The sequence below is a fragment of the Miniopterus natalensis genome, chromosome 4, assembly GCF_054644295.1.
Source record: "Miniopterus natalensis isolate mMinNat1 chromosome 4, mMinNat1.hap1, whole genome shotgun sequence".
Lineage (NCBI taxonomy): Eukaryota > Metazoa > Chordata > Mammalia > Chiroptera > Miniopteridae > Miniopterus > Miniopterus natalensis.
Window position 1 is genome coordinate 45,965,778 of NC_142084.1, and position 18,162 is coordinate 45,983,939.

The 18,162-nt window shown below is 52.3% G+C and overlaps 1 protein-coding gene across 1 annotated transcript; it reads right to left on the reverse strand.

The window, feature by feature from the left end:
* Positions 1 to 37: 37 nt before the first annotated feature.
* Positions 38 to 17,823, reverse strand: LOC107525603 (phospholipid-transporting ATPase IK-like). Its single transcript, XM_087816140.1, is given in 29 exon segments — positions 38 to 306; positions 1,031 to 1,130; positions 1,132 to 1,179; positions 1,211 to 1,426; positions 2,496 to 2,623; positions 2,819 to 2,957; positions 3,152 to 3,385; positions 3,943 to 4,026; positions 6,917 to 7,140; positions 7,228 to 7,468; positions 7,749 to 7,836; positions 8,071 to 8,146; positions 8,678 to 8,789; positions 8,914 to 9,078; positions 9,969 to 10,099; positions 10,177 to 10,365; positions 10,720 to 11,114; positions 11,212 to 11,399; positions 11,945 to 12,033; positions 12,336 to 12,494; positions 13,548 to 13,630; positions 14,087 to 14,157; positions 14,287 to 14,359; positions 14,892 to 14,953; positions 15,262 to 15,363; positions 15,982 to 16,095; positions 16,577 to 16,668; positions 17,125 to 17,180; positions 17,702 to 17,823. Coding segments are annotated over 29 exon segments (4,050 nt in total).
* Between the last annotated feature and the right edge of the window lie 339 nt (positions 17,824 to 18,162).

Here is an 18,162-nt window from a genome sequence, read left to right on the forward strand (position 1 = left end):
TGGTCAGAGGGCCTTAGGACCAAAGGAGCTCCTACGCTCAGCCCACCTTCCGGGAGCGATCTGTTCTCCGCGGAATCAGCAGAGGGAGTGGGTTAGAGACGGACGCGGAGCAAACAGCAGCGAGAGTCAGCAGCGCGCCCCAGAGGGCCCGGGGCGAGCCCAGGCCGCAGGCCATCCTTGAGGCCAAAAGTCCGTGCAGCACGCACTCTGGAGAGGTGGACTCGCTGCTCTGAGTAAGGCTTCTTCTGCAGGAAGGGTTATGTGGGCACCAGTGCTTTAGCTTTAGAAATACATAGAAATCTTTAACTGAAAAAAACAGCATAGCGATAACCTCCTAATTTCTGGCCTTAGTGTATGAACAGCTACACAGTTTTAAAGATGTTTCCTTCTAGGGCACTGTGGCTCTTTATACACTTAATTGGATTTTAATATCTATTTATAAATAGCAGTATAAATTCAAAGGGGAGTCCCATCATTTATTTGGCAGAAAGGAAACACTGACACCCCAAGGATTTGGCTGAGTGGCTTTGTATTACCTAGGCCAGGGAGCCCATGGGCCCCTGCCCTTCTCCCAAGACAGGGCTGTTATCAGTGCTAGGCATGTCAAAGACATGTCATTTGTCCTTTATCCAAGCAGTGCTTACTCAACTCCTGCTCTGTGCAGACATTGTTAAGTGCTGAGAAATACTCTTTAATTTGGGATTTTATTCTTCCTTTACCATAGCATATAGTTTTGTGTTTTGATTTAAATCACAAACCATTGATTTCTATGTTCTGTAGAATGGAGTCAATTCCAACTACCACCTCACAGGGGGTGTTGTGAAGACTTAGAAGAATGTCGAACGTTTTTAATACTTAGATGAGTGATGACACAAATGGAATCTATACTGTGTAAGAGTTACATGAAAATGGACATTCAGGTAACTGTATTAGACATGAAAATGTGTGTTCAAAAGAGCATTGTACCAACTCAAAACAGTATTAATTTATAGACTTCGTGGCCTAATTAATTTTTCATTATTACATATACCAAAGGGGAAAAAAAAGGAGGACTGCCCTTCCACAGTCAAGGAGGAGCTCACTGCAAAGGCGGGCTGTGTATGCTCAGAGGACACCTTCCCCTCAGTGCTAGAGCCTATTCTCCCCCAGGGATGACGTCTTCCACTGGCGCCAGGGTGACTCGATGCTCATGGGCAGTTCATCAGACGACATCCATGTTTGAGGCAATTTCTTCATCAGATGGCATTGCGAATGTCTGTCTGTGGATGCCTGGTGTCCTCCGCAGAATTGTGCCCTGTGTGATGAGGTTTGCATAGCCTTCTTGGTGGGAGAAGGCGTAGCTGGAGCGCCGGGCGCGCGGCGCCACCATGATCTCCTCGATCGGGACCTCTTTCTCCTCCTTCTCCTCCTCCTTCTCCTCCTCCTCCTTTTCCTGCTGAGCAAAGGGGCAACAGGGTCATCAGGCTCCCCCGCTGCGTTGACTGCTCTCAGGTCACCTGCTCCCAGTGGCCCCCATACATTGGCCAGGCCCTTCCCTACCCAAGTTGACCCTGTGACCTGACTCTGGGTCAGCTAGGAGGTGACGGAAGTGCCCTCTTATGGCAAAGGCAGGAGAAGTTAACCATGGGGCAGCCATGTCTCCAGCCTGTGTGGCAGAATGTGGCAGGTCTGTGGCCATATCTTTGTCCACTATTCCAGTCAATTCAGCAGCCCATCCTAGCTGCAACTGGTCCTTCTAGGTTTCTGTTACCTGGGCCAGTAAGTCTCCCACCCCCCTTTTTCCACTGTGGTAAAATAGACATTATCCCATTTTAACCATTTTTAAGAGTATAGCTCAGTGGCATTAAGTACTTTCATTCACACTGTTATGTAACCATCACCTCCCATCCAGCTCCAGAACTTCACAAACTGACATTGTCCCCATTAAATACTAACTCCCCCAGCCTCTGTCTCCCACTATCTACTTTCTGTTTCTATGAATCTGACTCCTCTAGTGGCCTCCTCCTATGAGTGGAATCACACAATATTGTCCTTTTGTGACTGGTTTATGTCACTGAGCATAATGTCCTCAAGGTTCATCCACCTCGTAGCAGGAGACAGAATTTCCTTCTTTTTAAAGGCTGAATAATATTCCATTATGTGGGTAAACCATACACTGTGTTTATCTATTTATCTATTGATGGACAGGCACACAGTGGTGTTTCTAAGCTCCTCCTTTTGCCTAAACCTTTTCCAGGTCATTTCTGTCATCTCAACCCCCAAGTCCTAGATAATTCATGGTGGAAGTCTAACATTGCCAGCACTGGATCCAGGCTGGCTGCCTCCATCCCAGGAAGTATGGTTTTTTCCCTGGGGTCCTGGGGCCTGTTACTTGCCCCCCCTCCCCCGAGGGCATGAGGTGTGCATCTGGGTTTCCAACCCCTTACACCCAGCTCTGCATCTCTTTCGAGTTCCTGCTTCCAGCATTGTGCAGTGGGGACCCCAGCCACCCTCACCTTGGGACGTGGCTGCTTGAGGGCTTGGTAAATGATACGCAAGGCCAGTACGGGCAAGGTGTTCAATGACACATTCAGCAGGACCACCAGCAGGACGGTGGGGTGGGACATCACATTTCTGTCAACATCTAGAGGAGACAGGGAAGGGTTATGGCCTGGCCAAGGGCAGAGCCTCCCCAGAGTCTGCTCTGGGCCCCCTCTTCCCGACACCCCACCTCCTTCCTCGCCCTTCACCCCCAAGATGCCTTTGTGCAAATTCCCTTAAGTCACAAGTCCCACCCATCTCCAGGGCTGGCTGCCCTGTCCCCTGCTGGGGGGCTCACACAGAAAAGGGAAGGTCTTGGGGGAGATTGTGAAGAGCCAGAAGCTCTGACTGGTCCAAGTTACGGCCGTGTAGAAGCAGAGGCTGAAGAAAATGGACAGCACAGTCAGGACCGTCCAGTACTTGATGATGAGGATGACCTGAATAGGAAAGAGGGTTAAGCCAGTGGGGCTAGGACTCTAGGCAAGGCTCTGTGGAGGAGGCTGAAGGGTGGCACCTGCTAAGGCCTCTCAGGCAGGGTCACCAGGTGATGAGACATCCTTGGCTGGTGTCCATGGTCCCACCAGGGGTAGGACAGGCAGCAGCCCTGCCTACCTCCATGGTCCCTGCCTACCTCCATGGTGACAGTCAGCAGGCCCGACAGGGACATGACTGTGGACAAAGACTGATAGTCACTGAGGGGCCCAATAATGTCATAGCTGATCCATAGGGTCATGAAGAAGTTGACCAGAGAGGCGCTTGTGCCATGGACAATGGCTTGGAAGAAGACCCAGTAGTTGAAGAACTCATCCTTTTGGCCAGCAATGTACAGCTTGGGGAGTTCCAGGCTCTGCTTGGCGCTCACATCCTGGGGTGGGGGTAGGGGTGAAGGAATTCCGGAGGTTGGTTTTGCAGCAACATGCATGCTCAGTGTGCCTGAACCATGCACGTCAAAATGGTGAATTTTGTTACTGGTGTTTTAGCACAGTTTAAAAACTTAAAAAAAAAAGAAAATGCAAAGTTCTGTTCCTCAGGTCACACCAGGCATGCCACAAGTGCTTTTCATTAACCATCTGTGGCTGGTGGCTCTTGTCTGGACAGCATAGGCATGAGGCACTTCCATCATCCTAAAAGTTTTACTGGACTGCTTAGTCTGGATCACTTAGCCATACCTCTCTTAAACAGGAGAACCATCTCTTCTTATCCCCTCCCCACTGTGTGGGGAGATGGGCAGACAGGGGGACTGAGATTTGTGAGTGGTAGCTGGGCAAGAGGGTTTCACCCACCATCAGGTTGGGCAATGGTGGGAACAGTAGTAATCCCCCAGCCCTGCCCCCACCTCAGCTCAGCTCCCCAGGGGGAGAAGGTGGGGCAGAGACAGGAGCATCTACAGGGAAGGGGGAGGCAAGTCCTAGGCCTGCTCACCTGCTCGAAGAGCCCAATGTACAGAACTGGGAGGGTGGTGTACAGCAGGTTGAAGAGAGCCAGGTACCAGCCTTCATACAGAGTCTAGGGAGGAGAAAGGATGGGAGAATGTGGTTAGTGGTAAGTCTTCAGGTGCCAAATGGCCAGAAAAGGAAATGCTCTTTACCAGGGGAGACCCACCCAAGGTAGCTCTGCACCTGGGGAGGATTCCCAGAGAGTTAGAAAATTGCATTATAATCAAGGGTTGGGTTAAGTTCTGATGGAAGAGAAAAGGCAGAGAGAGAGAGAGAGAGAGAGAGAGGGAGAGAGAGAGAGAGGCAAGAATCTAATTCTTTTAAAATAGAATCTTTGAGTGTTTTAATATGTGAGCTGCAAATAAAGAGCTACTGGAGGGAAAATGGCTAAAAAGTGTGGTTTTTCGTCATTTTAGATTTAGGGAGTCATTGATGGATAAAAAAGAGTTGGAAGAGATCCCAGCAAACAATGGGCCCAACTAACTCCTTTCCCAATGCATGAATCCAGTCAAGTTAAAGGATATGGGACGGGGCGTGGAGGGAGGGGTCAGTTTCAAAAACCATTTTTTAAAATATGGACAAAAAGGGGCCATATGCTAACCTGACAAGCTCAGGGAAGGCCTGCGTGGCGGCCTTGCAAACTCAGAGACTGAAAGTAACCAGAAAGGATGGTCTGAAATTAAAACTTTTTAACTAAAAACAGTTTATGGCAAGTACTCATGTCCTAGGTCTGTATCTTACTGACAAAGGTCAATCTTTACCTTAACTGAGCCTATTGTCTTTTTGCATCTATGATAACATATCTTTGGAATGTCAAGGTACTTTTCCTTTTTCCAGACTACTCAAAGCACAGGCACCTACCTCTCTGTGGAGACCACAGATCCCCTCACTGTTGTTGAGTTGTTGACTGAACTATCCTGTACCCATCTATGTGAAAGATGTCTATCATTTTACTTTTCATCCAAATCCCAGAGGTTTCCCAGCTTTGCTTTCTCCCACACCTCCCTAATCTATCACCAACGGATTTCATGTAACCCACTTGCATCTGCTCTTTTGATTGTAATGTATAAAATAAGGTACAAAACTGCCATTCTCTGGAGCATTATCTCAGTCCACTGAGATTTTGCTTCCCGGCAATTTGGCTCAAATACTCACAAAAATTCTCTGTAGGTTTGAATGTTTCTTACATTGACAAAAAAATTTAAAAAAAAAAAATTTAAATAGATTTTTAGAGAGAGTTAGAGAGAGGAGGGAGAAACAAAACATTGTTTGGCTGCCCTCTGCATGCCCTCCACTGGGAATTGAGCTCGAAACATGGGCATGTTTCCTGACCAGAAATCAAACCAGCAACCTTCTGGTATATGGGACAATGCCCAACTGAGCCACACCAATCAGGACAAAAAAACCATTTTATGTGCATTCTGCGAGTAAGCAAAAGAGGAATGATCAAGAATTGTACAAGAATCAAGTTTCTCCCTGCTGGAAGAGAAGAGTCATAAAGGAGTACCTGGAGAAGGCTAAGCTGAACCTTGTCTTGTGGGATTGGAATCAGAAGTATCAGTGTGAACTCAGTTTCTTAATATACACAACATAGGTAGATGGATAGACATATAGATAAAAATAGAGATGTGTGGGCTAATATGTGTACATTTCCTAACTCTGTCTACTAAGAGGGTAATAGCTCCCCAGTAGCACTGAGCAGACACTGAGCACTTAGCTCTTGGTGTCTAATGTTACCCTTCTCTAATGAAAAGAACCAGGGCTCCTTATGGGAGTGGCTGATTCCAGGGCTGGGGCAAGGAAAGAACAAACTTAGCCTGGAACCTCTTATAGCACTAGAAAATGAAGACACACTTAGGGAAAAATCAGGCCCATGTCGAAAGAACAAACCAGGGAAAACTGGAGCAACAAAATATATAATAAAAAATATCCAGGAGTCCATATTGATAAAAATAAGTAATTTCATAAATAAATGAGGGAGAAGGAATGGTTGGTTCTTCCTACAGAAGAATCCCAGTTAAGAAATGTAGAAAGATGGAATGCTGTCCTCACTAAGATCAGGAACAAAACAAGGATGCCAGCCCTCACCGTCTCACTGGGAGTTCTAGCTAGAGCAGTTAGGTAAGGAAAGGAAATAAAAGGCATCCAAATTGGAAAGAAGGAAAGAGAAAACACTATCTTTATTTGTAGGCGACATGCAGAAAATCCCAAAGGATCCACCAGAAATCTCCTTGAGTCAATAAAGAGAATTTAGCAAACTTGCAGGGCACAATCAACATATGAAAAACCCATCTATTTCCTCTACACACCAGCAAGAAGCAATCCCAAAAGGGAATTAAGAAAACAAATTCCATGCACAGCAGCATCTAAAAGAATAAAATATCTAGAAACAAAAAAGTAAAACAATATATATTTATTCAAGGGTGTCCTCTGGTAAAGCTCCCTCTCAAATGCCTGGGTATCAATGACAGGGAACTTATTCCTTATCATGACTGTCTATTTTCAGACAATTTCCTTACACGAGGGGAAATCATCACCCCTATAACTCTTCTAAGGCTCTAGGAAGCACATTTATTCTTCACCATGATACTGTCGAGAGTGTCTTGAAGTCAGGTACCCAGCCCCCACAGTCTCTTCTTCTCTGGGGTTCAAGCTTTCCCTCTTTCCCCTAGGAGATCTACCCTTTGGAGCATCTGCTGCCCTGCCCTGGCTTCAGAGCTCAAATTTAGTCAAATATTCCTGAAAATTTTGGGTACAGAGCTGATTGAGCAGGAACCACCCCCTCCCTTTATCTGGACTTTATACCTCTATGAATGCAGCCATGGAAATGGTTGTATGGCCCTGCCCCATGAGGATCCCAGAGTGTGAGTAGGCAGTGCCTATCACCCTTCTGGAGGCCATGAGAAGGGCACAGTATCCCCATCCAGAGATTCCCCAAAGGGTTGTTCCCTCCTGTGCACCTGGGCAGTGAAGCCACTATAGAAAGCGAACCAGATCTGAACCATCATCATAGTCAGCGTCTTGTAGATGAAGTAACGTAGGAACTTGCACACTCGCATGTAGGACCAGCGCCCGTGCACCAGCAGCAACCGCCTCAAGAAGCGGAATTGGGCCAGCATGTAGTCGCTGTTCTGCACCGCCTGCATGCCCTCCTGGCCTGCTAGCCCTACGCCGATGTCCGCAGCTGCAGGGGCAAATGCAGTGTGTTGGTCCTGGGCCACCCCCAGCCCACCACAGGCCTTCCCACCCAGACCTGGTGCCCACCACCCACTCTTGATCATATTGACGTCGTTGGCGCCGTCCCCAATGGCCAGGGTCACCACATTTTGGTATTTTTTGACCAGCGCCACAATCAAGGCCTTTTGCTTGGGCGTCACCCGGCAGCAGATGACTGCTTGGCACCTAGAGGCCAGCTCCACGAAGGCCCGCTCCCGCCACGCCTCCGGACTCTCTTGGGTGTTGGGGTCCTTATTCTGCCGTACCAGCCCTGTTTTGCTCTTTATCAGCTGATCCTGGCCAGCAAGGGAGGGTGGGAGGAAGGGGACACATCAGTCTGCTTGTACCCCTCCCCTTCATGAACATCCTCCAACTGGACTCTCCTCCCTCCTGGCCTCCTGCCCCAAACCCCAGGCTGGACTTGACCACATGGGTTCCAGTCCCTCTGAGAAACATCTCACAGTGTGGCTTTCGCTTTGGCTTTCCAACAGTCCATTCCCACCCCCAGTCTGCTGCTCCTCTCAGCCCCCTCCCCTGTGCCAGGGACCCCACAGTCAGGCCTGGGCTGACACTGACCAGAAACTCTCCACTAACGATCATGGCGGCTGTCTTGACCTGTGGCAGGTGGCTGCTGTTGCTCTCCAGGTAGGTTTCCAGGATCTGACTGCAGGGACCCATTTGGGGCTCAGCCATGTCCAGGCACAAGCTTCCTTAATCCCCTACTCCCAGCTGTGCCTCATTTTCCCTCTCTGGTAGTCTAGTCAGGTGGAGGCTGAGGACACTCTGCTGACCCCCAGGGCCACACTCCAGGGCCACACCTGGGTGTTCACCATCCCCCACCCTCACCCTGTTCCCTGCCCCCACCCAGTTCATCTGCTACCAACCCCCAACTCCTTACGTTATCTTCTCCTCCTCTAGAATGCCCATGTCCTCAGACAGCAGCTGGCAGGCATAGCCAATGTTCACTGCGGTCTCTGCAAACCAGCCCAGCTCAGCCCCCTGCCTGGGGGCCATGCCCACCCACCCTGCCCCACTCCTGGCTATGGCTACTGGTAACCCAGGCCAGCCAATGAGAGCCAGCCCTGAGACTTTGGCTGCAGCTCTGAGCAAAGGGGCCTGCACTTTGGCTATCTGGGGCAGGGGCCAAGAGATCGTCAGACCTATCATGCTAGGGACCATGGGCACTTTTAGGAACCCACAAAAATGCTTAATTTATTTTAAAATCAGAATAAAAAATTAATATGTATTCTAGCTTGTATATTTGTCTTTATACCAACACAGCTGTAAAACATTATTTTAAATATTTTGTGTGTATGTGCCTCCAGCCCACACTAGGGCTAATGGGGACCCTGCTGGCACCGGTCTGAGGGAGGTGCCTGGGGGACCCCAGTAGTTTTAATCATCCCGTTTCCTCCTTCCCCAGGACAAGGTAGAGGGAAGGGACAGGCTGATGGTGGGCACGTATGAGTTCTCTCCCATACATCGATGGCCACCCTGGGACCTACCTTGCTTGTCCCCTGTGAGTACCCACACTTTGATTTTCCCTTGCTTGAGACACTGGATGGTTTCAGGGACGCCATCCTGGAGCCTGTCTTCAATGGCTGTGACTCCCAGCAGCTGGAAGGGGGTGGGGGAGCCGGGAACAGACTGAGCAGGGACCCAGCAAACCCTGGCATGAGTAGGAGATCCATGGTCTCATAGCCAGGGTGCTGGAGCCCCCTCACCTCCTGTGCATGCCCACCTGGAGGTTCTGCTCCATTTCCTCGTACACTTGGTGCAGGGCTTGGGCCCGGTTCTGAAGAAGGATGCTGGCTTCCTGGTGCCGCTGGCGCCACTCCTCATACTCATCCTCATCCACCTTCTTGTAGGCCAGGCACAGTGTGCGCAGGGTCTGCTCAGCAAAGGACTGGGAGCCGGCCAGGCGGGCAGGTGCCACCCTGTCACCACTCTGCCTCCCTGGGCACTTCTCCAGCCACCACTCCCCTCAGCCCCTTCTCCCTCTGCCTAGGCCCCCTGAACCTCGCCTGCACTTCTCCAGTTCTTAGAGACTAGCTGCCTGCCCCAGATTCCCCCCCCTGACAGAGCAAGGCACTCTGAGAAGTCCTGAATGAGGGGCCCAGGACATTCTTTGCACAAACACCCCCCTTGCTCCTGTGCTGGGTGATGCTGGGGAACCAGCAAAGCTCTTGGGCAACCCCAAAGGGTCAGGAGGGAAAGTCTCTCTGGAGGTGGCAGAGCCCTGAGGACCAAAAGATCCTGAGTTACAGAGTAAAGGAAAGCATCCAAGCAGAGGGAACAGTGTGTGCAAAGTTCCTGGGGCATCACCTGAGCATGGAGAATACTGCAAAACAGAAACTGGGGTCCTGAGGAATGCCCTGGGGGCAAGGAGAGCCAGTCTAGAGAGCCAGCAGGAGACACAAAGACAGTTTGAAATCTTGGCTGAGAAGTTTGGGCTTCACACACAGACAAAAGATTTGGGGCTGAGTGTGTCCCAGAACCCAGGCCTGACTGGAAGAGGTTTGGGGGTAGGGGGAGCATCCAGGTTCAAAGGCTAAACACAGAGGGTATCTTGTGTCACTTAGAAAAAAAATGCCCCCTCTGTGGAGGTATAGCATGGAGTTCAGCTTTCCCTTGCCCATGTGTGTAGGGGGAAGGGCACAGCCTGGTCAACTGTACATGACTACCCTGTGTACCTGAGGCCATTTCTCTGCATAGCCTCTTCCCCTACCCTTCCTCCCTCTATCTTCCCTCCCTCTACCCCCTTACCCACTCTCCCTCCCTTCCCATGGGACTCACAGTTAAGGCCTGTTCTGTGGCCACGATCATGGTCTGCTCTTTTTTATACACGTCTTTCTTACGCAAGCATTCAAAGAGGACAGTGTCTGCGCCTTTGGTGTAGAGGTAAATGGAGCCCTCGGGGTTTCGGACTGTGGAGGGAGAGGCTTGGCTGCCCATAAGCGCTCCCCTTCCTACCCATCTCCATCCCTGGGCCTAGGGTGCTCACCCAGCACGGACATCCGTTTTCGGACACTGTTGAAGTCCATCATGGCCAGGACCTGGTACACCCGCTCCTCCCCGAGCTCCATCACCGTGATGCTGTCCTGTGTGCGTGCCAGGAACACGTAGCCATAATTCCGGGCCGCTGAGACCAATGCCTCCTCGTCAGGGGAAGCTGCCTGGTACAACAGTTGGTCTGACAGGGGAGAGGACCATGGGAGTGGGATGGGGGAATGGCACATTCACTAACTTGCTTTCTTTTTTGAGGAATCACCACCCATCTCTGATGCCCAGGGGAGGAAATGGACACAGTGTGTGCTCATCAGATGATAAGACAGTGGTCTCTTGGGCCAGTACAACCTCTAAGCTGATGGGCACTTGGGTCCCAGTCTAGATGCCCCCACCCCCACCCCAGTAACAGATCTTGAGCCCCAGGCCTGAACATCTTCTAAGCTGGATGACAGGAGCCCTGGGGGTTGGGATGGACTACTCAAAGGCCAGAAAACCACCTCAGAAGCCTCAGGGTCTGGGCAGCCAGTGAAGCACTCACTGTCTTTCTCTTCCACCATCACCGTGTGGCAGATGGCCAGCAGGCGCCAGAACTCCTGCACCATCTTGTCCTTGTTGCTGCGCACAATGCTCACGAGTCTTGTGTTTTTGAAGAGCAGCTTCCCATCGGCAAATTTGTTCCAGAGGAAGGGGTTCCCTTCACGTAGGGCTTCTTCCTCGTCCTGTTCGTAGACAATGCCGCTGATGCAGCACTTCTTGAAAGTCATGATGTTCTGTGTGAGCGTACCAGTCTTGTCTGAGAAGATGTACTCTACCTGGCCCAGCTGGACATTGAGGCTGGTGCTTCGGGCTTTGGCAGGTATGCCCTGGGGCTCGTAGTACATCTCCACATCCCAGTCAATGAAAATACTGTTCCCCAGGTAGATGAATTCAGCTCTGTAAACACATACTGGGTCATGCCCTGTCATGAACCACCAGAGCTCCCACTTCTCTCCAGCTGGGTAGTAGGTGGGGAGGAGGCTCTGGGACTCACATGATGAACATGGCCAGGGGCATCATGACACTGAGCAGGATGAGAAAGCTCAAGAACATGAAGAAAGACTCGCTGGTCATTCTGTACATGTGCGTCTCAAGGACATAGTCGTGCTTCTTGAATTCCGTCACCTTGCTCCAGAAGCCAAAGGTCAAAGCTATGGAGGTCAGCACCACGCATATGAAGATCTGTTCAGAGAACAGGAGACAGTGGAGCATGTGGAGGGACCCAGGGCAGTACAGAGACACCATAGTGTAAAAGACAAACAGAAGATGAGAAGCCCCCCTTACTCAAGCTCTGACATCAGGATGGGGGGAGCGGGGCTGAGAGGTGGTGGCTAGCAGTGCCCGGGGAGGGGACTTGCAGGGATTTTGTTGGGTTTTGTGGCTGCTATTATAAAAATTATTACAATGACTTTTATTTAAAAAGACAGTTGATTAGGCAAAAAGTTGAGAATTGTTAAATAAATATCAATGGAGGGTAGATGAGCATTTTTATTATCTCTTGTGGGTTTGGAAAAATGTGAGGATTGAGACAGTTTTTTAATATTGTGATTATAAGAAGATTCGCTGGTTCACAGATGTATGTCTGCAGGATCAGGCTGCACATATTTTGCCGAGCAAGGAAACTGGGGCCTGAAAAATGACAGCCGGGGCTTCTGTCTATGGGAGGAAAGGGCCCTTTCCCTTCCCTCTTCTGTGTCCCCCTCCACCTCCACCCCAGGGAAGCTCACCAGGATCACCAGCCTGTTCATCATATTGTCTATCTTGGTTTTCTTCAGATGGACCTTGCCACAGTTCTTCATGATCTTTGTGTCAACACCTGCAGTTTGCATCAGTCAGTCCACCTGCCCATTCATCCATCTCATCCTACATCTGTTACCCCACCCCTCTACTCATTCAACCACTTACCTGCCTAGCCACTCATCCATCTATATACAAGGGTGCTGGCTCAATATATTTATTTCCAGTTTTAGAACCCAAGGTTCTATAGAAACTGTGCCAGGAGCCCCACATCTTTTGGCAGCCAGGCCCTGGCCTTGTAACCTCCTGCCAACAACTTCAGGGTTCTCACTCACCCCTACCATGACAGCTCATGCTACAGAGGCCCCAGAGTAGCCATACCAGCATAGATGACCATTCCGTAGCAAGTATCTGTGTTTCGAATCTTGCAGCCACGTAGAAGGATGTTGCCACTGTCCAAGGGGTATTTCTTGCCCTCCCACTCCAGGCGTCCCGTAAAGTAGTGCATCCGACTGTTGGGTTCTTCACACACCACCGTGCCTGTGGGAAACAGAGCAATCAGGCAGCTGAGGGGTATGGCTGGGGTCGGGCCATGCCTCTCCAATGGAGAGTGAGGCAGGGTGTGGGGAATACTCCCCATCACCTTCTGGCTCCAGCCACCCTCACACTGCCCCGAACTTGCCCCACTAGCACCTCCACCCCCTGACATGCAGCCTCCTCTCCTGGATGCTCCAAAAGCTGGTTCTGTTAAACTTCAGGGCCTTTGTGCATGCTGTCCCTTGTGCCAGAACTCACACCTTCTCAAGGAAACCCTCTCTTCCGACCCTCCAGCCAGCTCAGATCCTCCCCACCAAGCCCCCTTCCTCCTGGTTACAATCCTGGGAGGTCACTAAACATTTATTCCTGCCAGTGGTGTCTTGAAGGCCTGAGAGTTCCATGAGAAGAGGTGCCAGCCTTGTCTCCGTCATGCTGGGGACCTTGGGGCCCAGCCCAGAACCTGGCATATAGTGCCTGTCATTTCCTCAGATAATATGAAAACAAATGTAACCAGTGCTTGAATGTCAGGAGCAAAAGGTCTGTGGTTCAAGAGAAAGATTCTGCTCCGGCACCAATTAGAGTAACTTGTCTTTGCAACAGGACAGGGAAAAAATAATGTATCTTTTTGTTGGGCCTTGGGCAAGCAGTACTTATAAGCCCACAGGTGTGAAATGTCTCACTTTTCAGGTGGGGAACAAATATATGCTGTGATGGATGAGTCGGTTCCCTGTCTCTGTAGACACAACAGGCTGCTTTTTTGGTTAAACAGTGAAAAACATTTGATTAACGTGATCGTTTTAAAAAGAAAATGTCTGATAAAATAGTGCAACATGTTCTTTAATAATAACAGAAAACTCCCCGACTATTACATGGATTCAAAGGACATGAAACAGGCTTGGGATAAGCTGGCCTGTTAAAAGCTATTTCACCCCACTCCAGCAAACCCCATCACCATCCTCCAAAGCCCAGTGAGGTGCGGAACTTTCATGCTCACTGTGCAGAGGGGCAGACAACGGCTCAAATGGGGTGGATGGTGGATGAACTGCCACATCTCACCTTGGAAGGAAGCCATGCTCTTTACATTTTTCAGCTCACGATGCGTCATTATCAGGGCCTGCCTGTACTTCAAGTTGGTCTCTCTGGTGATAAGAAGGGGAGCTAGGTAAGAAGTGGGGACAGACAGCATTCAGGCAAGGCAACCCTAGCCCCTTTCAAGAGTCACTCAAATATGTTCACTGAGCCCCCACTGTTTGCGCCAGCTGCCAACCACGACGCCGAGGCCCAGAGTGAGAGAAGGGCTTGCCCAAGGTCACACAGGACATTTTCAAAATGGCTGAGGGCAAACCCCAGGCCTTCTTTTGGGCAGGTGCACCTGGAGCACAGTATGGCTTCCAGAAATGTTGATACAAAGAAGGCGAGTCCCTTCATCTGATTTAATGTTATTGCCCCCTGCCAGCTTGCAGGTGCCCCATAAGTGCTCCCAGAATGAATGACCTAAATATCCCATTGGGCTTGGGAAGCCACATTTTGTGGCCGTTGGGGAATGGGGAAGACCTCACTGGCTCCCAGATCCCTAGTGATGACCTGAGTCTCACCCATCAATGTCAGCTGTCTCCACATAGCACAGGCTGTTGGGCTCCGTGCTGGACAGCAAGAGCACATCGGCCTGGGATGGGGAGAGTGGGGATGGGAGGAAGGAAACATCATTGCAGGGGAAGACAGGAGGAAGAGAAGTGGGATGGCAGCCCCAACCCCCAGGAGTGGAGAGTTCTGGGCCTGGCTCACACCAGCTCACCGGGACAATATTGTCTCCATGCAGACAGACCAGGTCCCCCACACAAAGGTCCTTCCATTTTTTACACAGAAAGCTGTGGGAGGAGGGTGGCAGGTGTGAGAGGGGGCCCCAAATAGGCCCATCTTTGGAATCCTTGGCCTCCGTGCCACCCCTAAGCTGGAGGAACTGTATGAGGTGGGGGCTGCAGATGCCCGTGGTGATTTGCTTCCTTGCGTGCCCACCTCCATGTCTTTGGGGGGGGATGGGTCTCAGCCCACTCAGGAAGTCCAACCTTCCCTAACCTTGCCCCCTCCTTCCAGTTCTGTATCCAAGCCTCTTCAGACCTTCTCTGCCTCCCTTTCCAACTGAACTCTTAGGCCTGCCAGGTTAACAATCAGGTCCTCAGCCTTTGTCCCCCATCACAGGGCACACCCCCAGGCCTGGTAGACAGCAGGCATCTAATAAGTAATGGCTAGGTCCCTGTCAGACATCAGACTCAACCAAGATGTCTGGGGGTATGGAAGGTTCCGGGCACTCTGCTGGGCACCCCTCCCTAATATGATCCCCCCAAAACACACACACAGCTGTGCTGGATGAACGTCCCTACACAGTGCCAGAGGCCTCACCTCTCTCCCACCAGCATCTTGCAGGGCCTGTTGTTGATGGTCCTGTCACTCCTATGTCGCCCCTGAGTCAAAAAGGGTGGGTCAGAGGGGTGGCCCCACTCTAGCCATGCCCCTTACATCATGCCCCCAAACAGCCCTGGTGAGGGCCCAGGAATAAAGCACAGATCCAGCTAATACATGTTTGCTCAGATAGTGAGCCCATGCCAGATATATCTGTCCAGGGATCCTGGTGGGGGAAGGGAGGGACAATGGCTATTAGCAGCAAGGGCCAAAGGGCCATGAGGCACCTGCACCTATCCCTTGTGGCAGCAAGACAAGGACCCCACCCTGCCACCAATTCCCTCCCCAGCTGTCCCTCAACCCCACTTACAATGTCATCTACCAGGTCTCTGGTGGCCCGGATGGCAAGGAGGCAGATGAGTGGGGCAAAGAGGGCGAACCAGGGCATCGTGGCGATCTCAGGAAATGCGGCCTGACACACAGGGTGGGTCACACCGATCCACCATCCCTGGACAATCCCCACAACTGCCTCCCCCTGCCCTCCCATGCAGCCCCTCAACCTGGCATCCTGTGTCCCACCTGCCAATATCACCTGGGCCTGGGGCCAGCCACCTCTCCCCAACAAACCTTGGAACAACTTCTCTATTTCCACTCACAAGAACCTGCTCCCAACTCTTCTTTCCTCCTCACCCTTTGGGGTCAATTCACTGGACTAGGGCCAAGGGGGTCATATGAACAAGGCCGTCCATCTTGGGGAGGAGCTGCACCCTCTTTGGACCTGGAGGATCCACTCATGCACCTTCATCATTGAACACATATTGATCACCTCTTGTGTGCCAGGCCCTGGGCTGAGCAGTGAGGGACGCAACCACGAGGGTGCTCCCAGTGTGTGAGGAGCCAGACACTGCTCCCCCTGCTTCCCCCACCCATCCAACCAAACCACCAACCACACAGATAAACCCTTTTACACCTCCCATGTATCTACAGAGCCATGTGTCAAAGGTAGTCAGGGAGGAGGTGATTAGACTATGGGGAAGGAACGGTGTGCGCACAGGTGCTGACTCCTGGGGCCACCCCAACCCTGTCCTACCTGGAGAATGATGACAAGAAGGAAGTAGGTGTTGGACATTCGGTGGAACTGCTCATAAAGGTTTAAAGGCAGGAAAGAGAAGAAGTTGTACTTGGTGGTGTGGATGATGTTGCTCTGGAATGAGAGCCAGTGTGGGGGTACTGCCCAGGCCAGGGCCCCACTTTGGCCTCACCCTGCCCTTTGACCATATCAACAACAACTGAGCACCCAGTGCATATAAAGCCTCAAGCTAGCTCTACTAAGAGCGAGCTGAATACAAAGCCCTCAGGCCAGCATTTATTGAGTGCCAACTGAGTGTAGAGCCTTTAGTCAGCATTAATTGAGCTCCTACTGGATGCAAAGATTCACTGAACAAGGCTGTTACCCCAATATTTCACAAAGTGAGTTACACACACAAGGAGATTTTTATGTAGATCCTGAAGTACTTTGAAGGTTTAGTATTAACTTATTTTAATGTGAACTGGGGGGGGGGGGGCAAGGAGACACAGGACAAATTCTAGCACCAAACTGGTCATTTGCTTATGATTAAAACTGGGGATAGAAGTAGGCTGGGAGGGTGGAAGTAGGAGAGAGCAGTGGGGCCGGGGCCACCCACCTTGTACTTCTTCCTTTGCCAACACAGGAAGACCTTCTCCTTAAACTGGTCGTTGTAGGTCCTGTCATTGGCCTTCACCTCCCAGGTGAACGCTGAAGCCAGTGAGAGTGGGGAGTTGCACGGGGTGCAGACAAACACCACCAAATGATCCCCCAGAAGAGGGCTCACGGGCACCTGAAGTAACCAGACACTGAGGATGCCTGGCTCCTGGCCACGGGCGTGGAAGCCGGTAAGCCACCACCACCCCGGGCCAGTGCCTGGGCTCCGAGGACAGGCCCCGAGAGAGCCACTCATGCCCACTCCTGCTGCAGAGGCTGCCGGCCCAGCCCCGGCAGCCCAGCTATTTCGGGTCTGCAGCCTCCAAATCCTGAGTCTAGCATCCAGTCATGGGGTCTGGAGTTTGGGGAACGATTTGCAACCCGGTAAGAACCCCGTGGTGGGCCGGCGGAATGGGCTTGGGGAGTCTTCCCACCAGCCACGCCTCTGCAGTGCTCCTTGGCTTCCTCCACTGACCCCCCACGCCCCACAAGTGGCCGCAGAACATGCACCTGGTATCTTCTCCTCGTCGGCCTCGGCATAGGACAGGCTGCACACGCTGGTGGAGCTGTTGGGAAGAGGGGCCCAGGGTCACACCGGTGGCCCGGCCCTTGCCAGACACCGCCCATTATCGCTGCCTTCTCCAAGTGTCACCTCCCACTTCCATCAGCTTTCCCTTCCCCAGGGTCTGAAGGTCCAGCCACTGGCCCTGTGTCCTTCCCCGGGGTATCCCCGGCCTTCACCGTCCCTCCGCTCCTGCCGGGCCGCCACGGCCTCCCTGCTGCCCCCCCGGCCCGGTTCCCACGCGGGGCTCGACGCCCTGTCCAGGGAGGGCTCGTGCGTGCTTGCTGCTGACTGCACGGGCCGGGGGTTCCGTGACGGCACCGAGCGTGCGTACAGGGCCCAGCTGCCCTGAGGTCTGAGCGCGATCCCGGGGCAGGTAAACCACGCCGGAGGCAGGCATCAGCCGTTACAGCGGCCGCCCGCCGCACGGCCGAGCCACGGCCACTCCGCGGCCGGGATGCCCCCAGCCCCCTCCCCCGCAGCGCGCCACGCCCCTCGCGCATGCCCGGTCCAGCGCCTCCTCACCCTTCTGGCTTCCGCTCTGAGTTCTCATTCCCGCCCAGCTTGAACAAGCACCTTTTCCGAGCTCTCCCCGTGCCTCGGCGGTCCCCCACCCCAAGCCTCACGGCCTGCTCTTCTCCGAGCATCTTCCTCGGTCTGGGCAGCCGCTGAACTTGGAAACCTGCCTGGTGCCCAGAGCTGCCGATGGAGTGGAGCTGTTAGAGCCGTTAGAGCCTTTCGGGGGCTGGCAACGGTCCTGAGCCGAGCTGCGCAGGCGCGGGGCGGGGCCGTGACAATAGGGCGGGGCCTTGCGGAGGGTCCTATGGGCGAGGCCAGAGCTGGAGGCGGGGTCTGGAGGGTCCCTGGGGCGGCGCCCGCATAGGGGGCGCTGTAGCGGGCCCTGGGCAGGGTCTCGCCCGGCGGGGTGGGATTGGGGGGTTCTTAGTAAGGACCTGGGTGCCAAGGGGCCCGTCACTTAGAGCTGG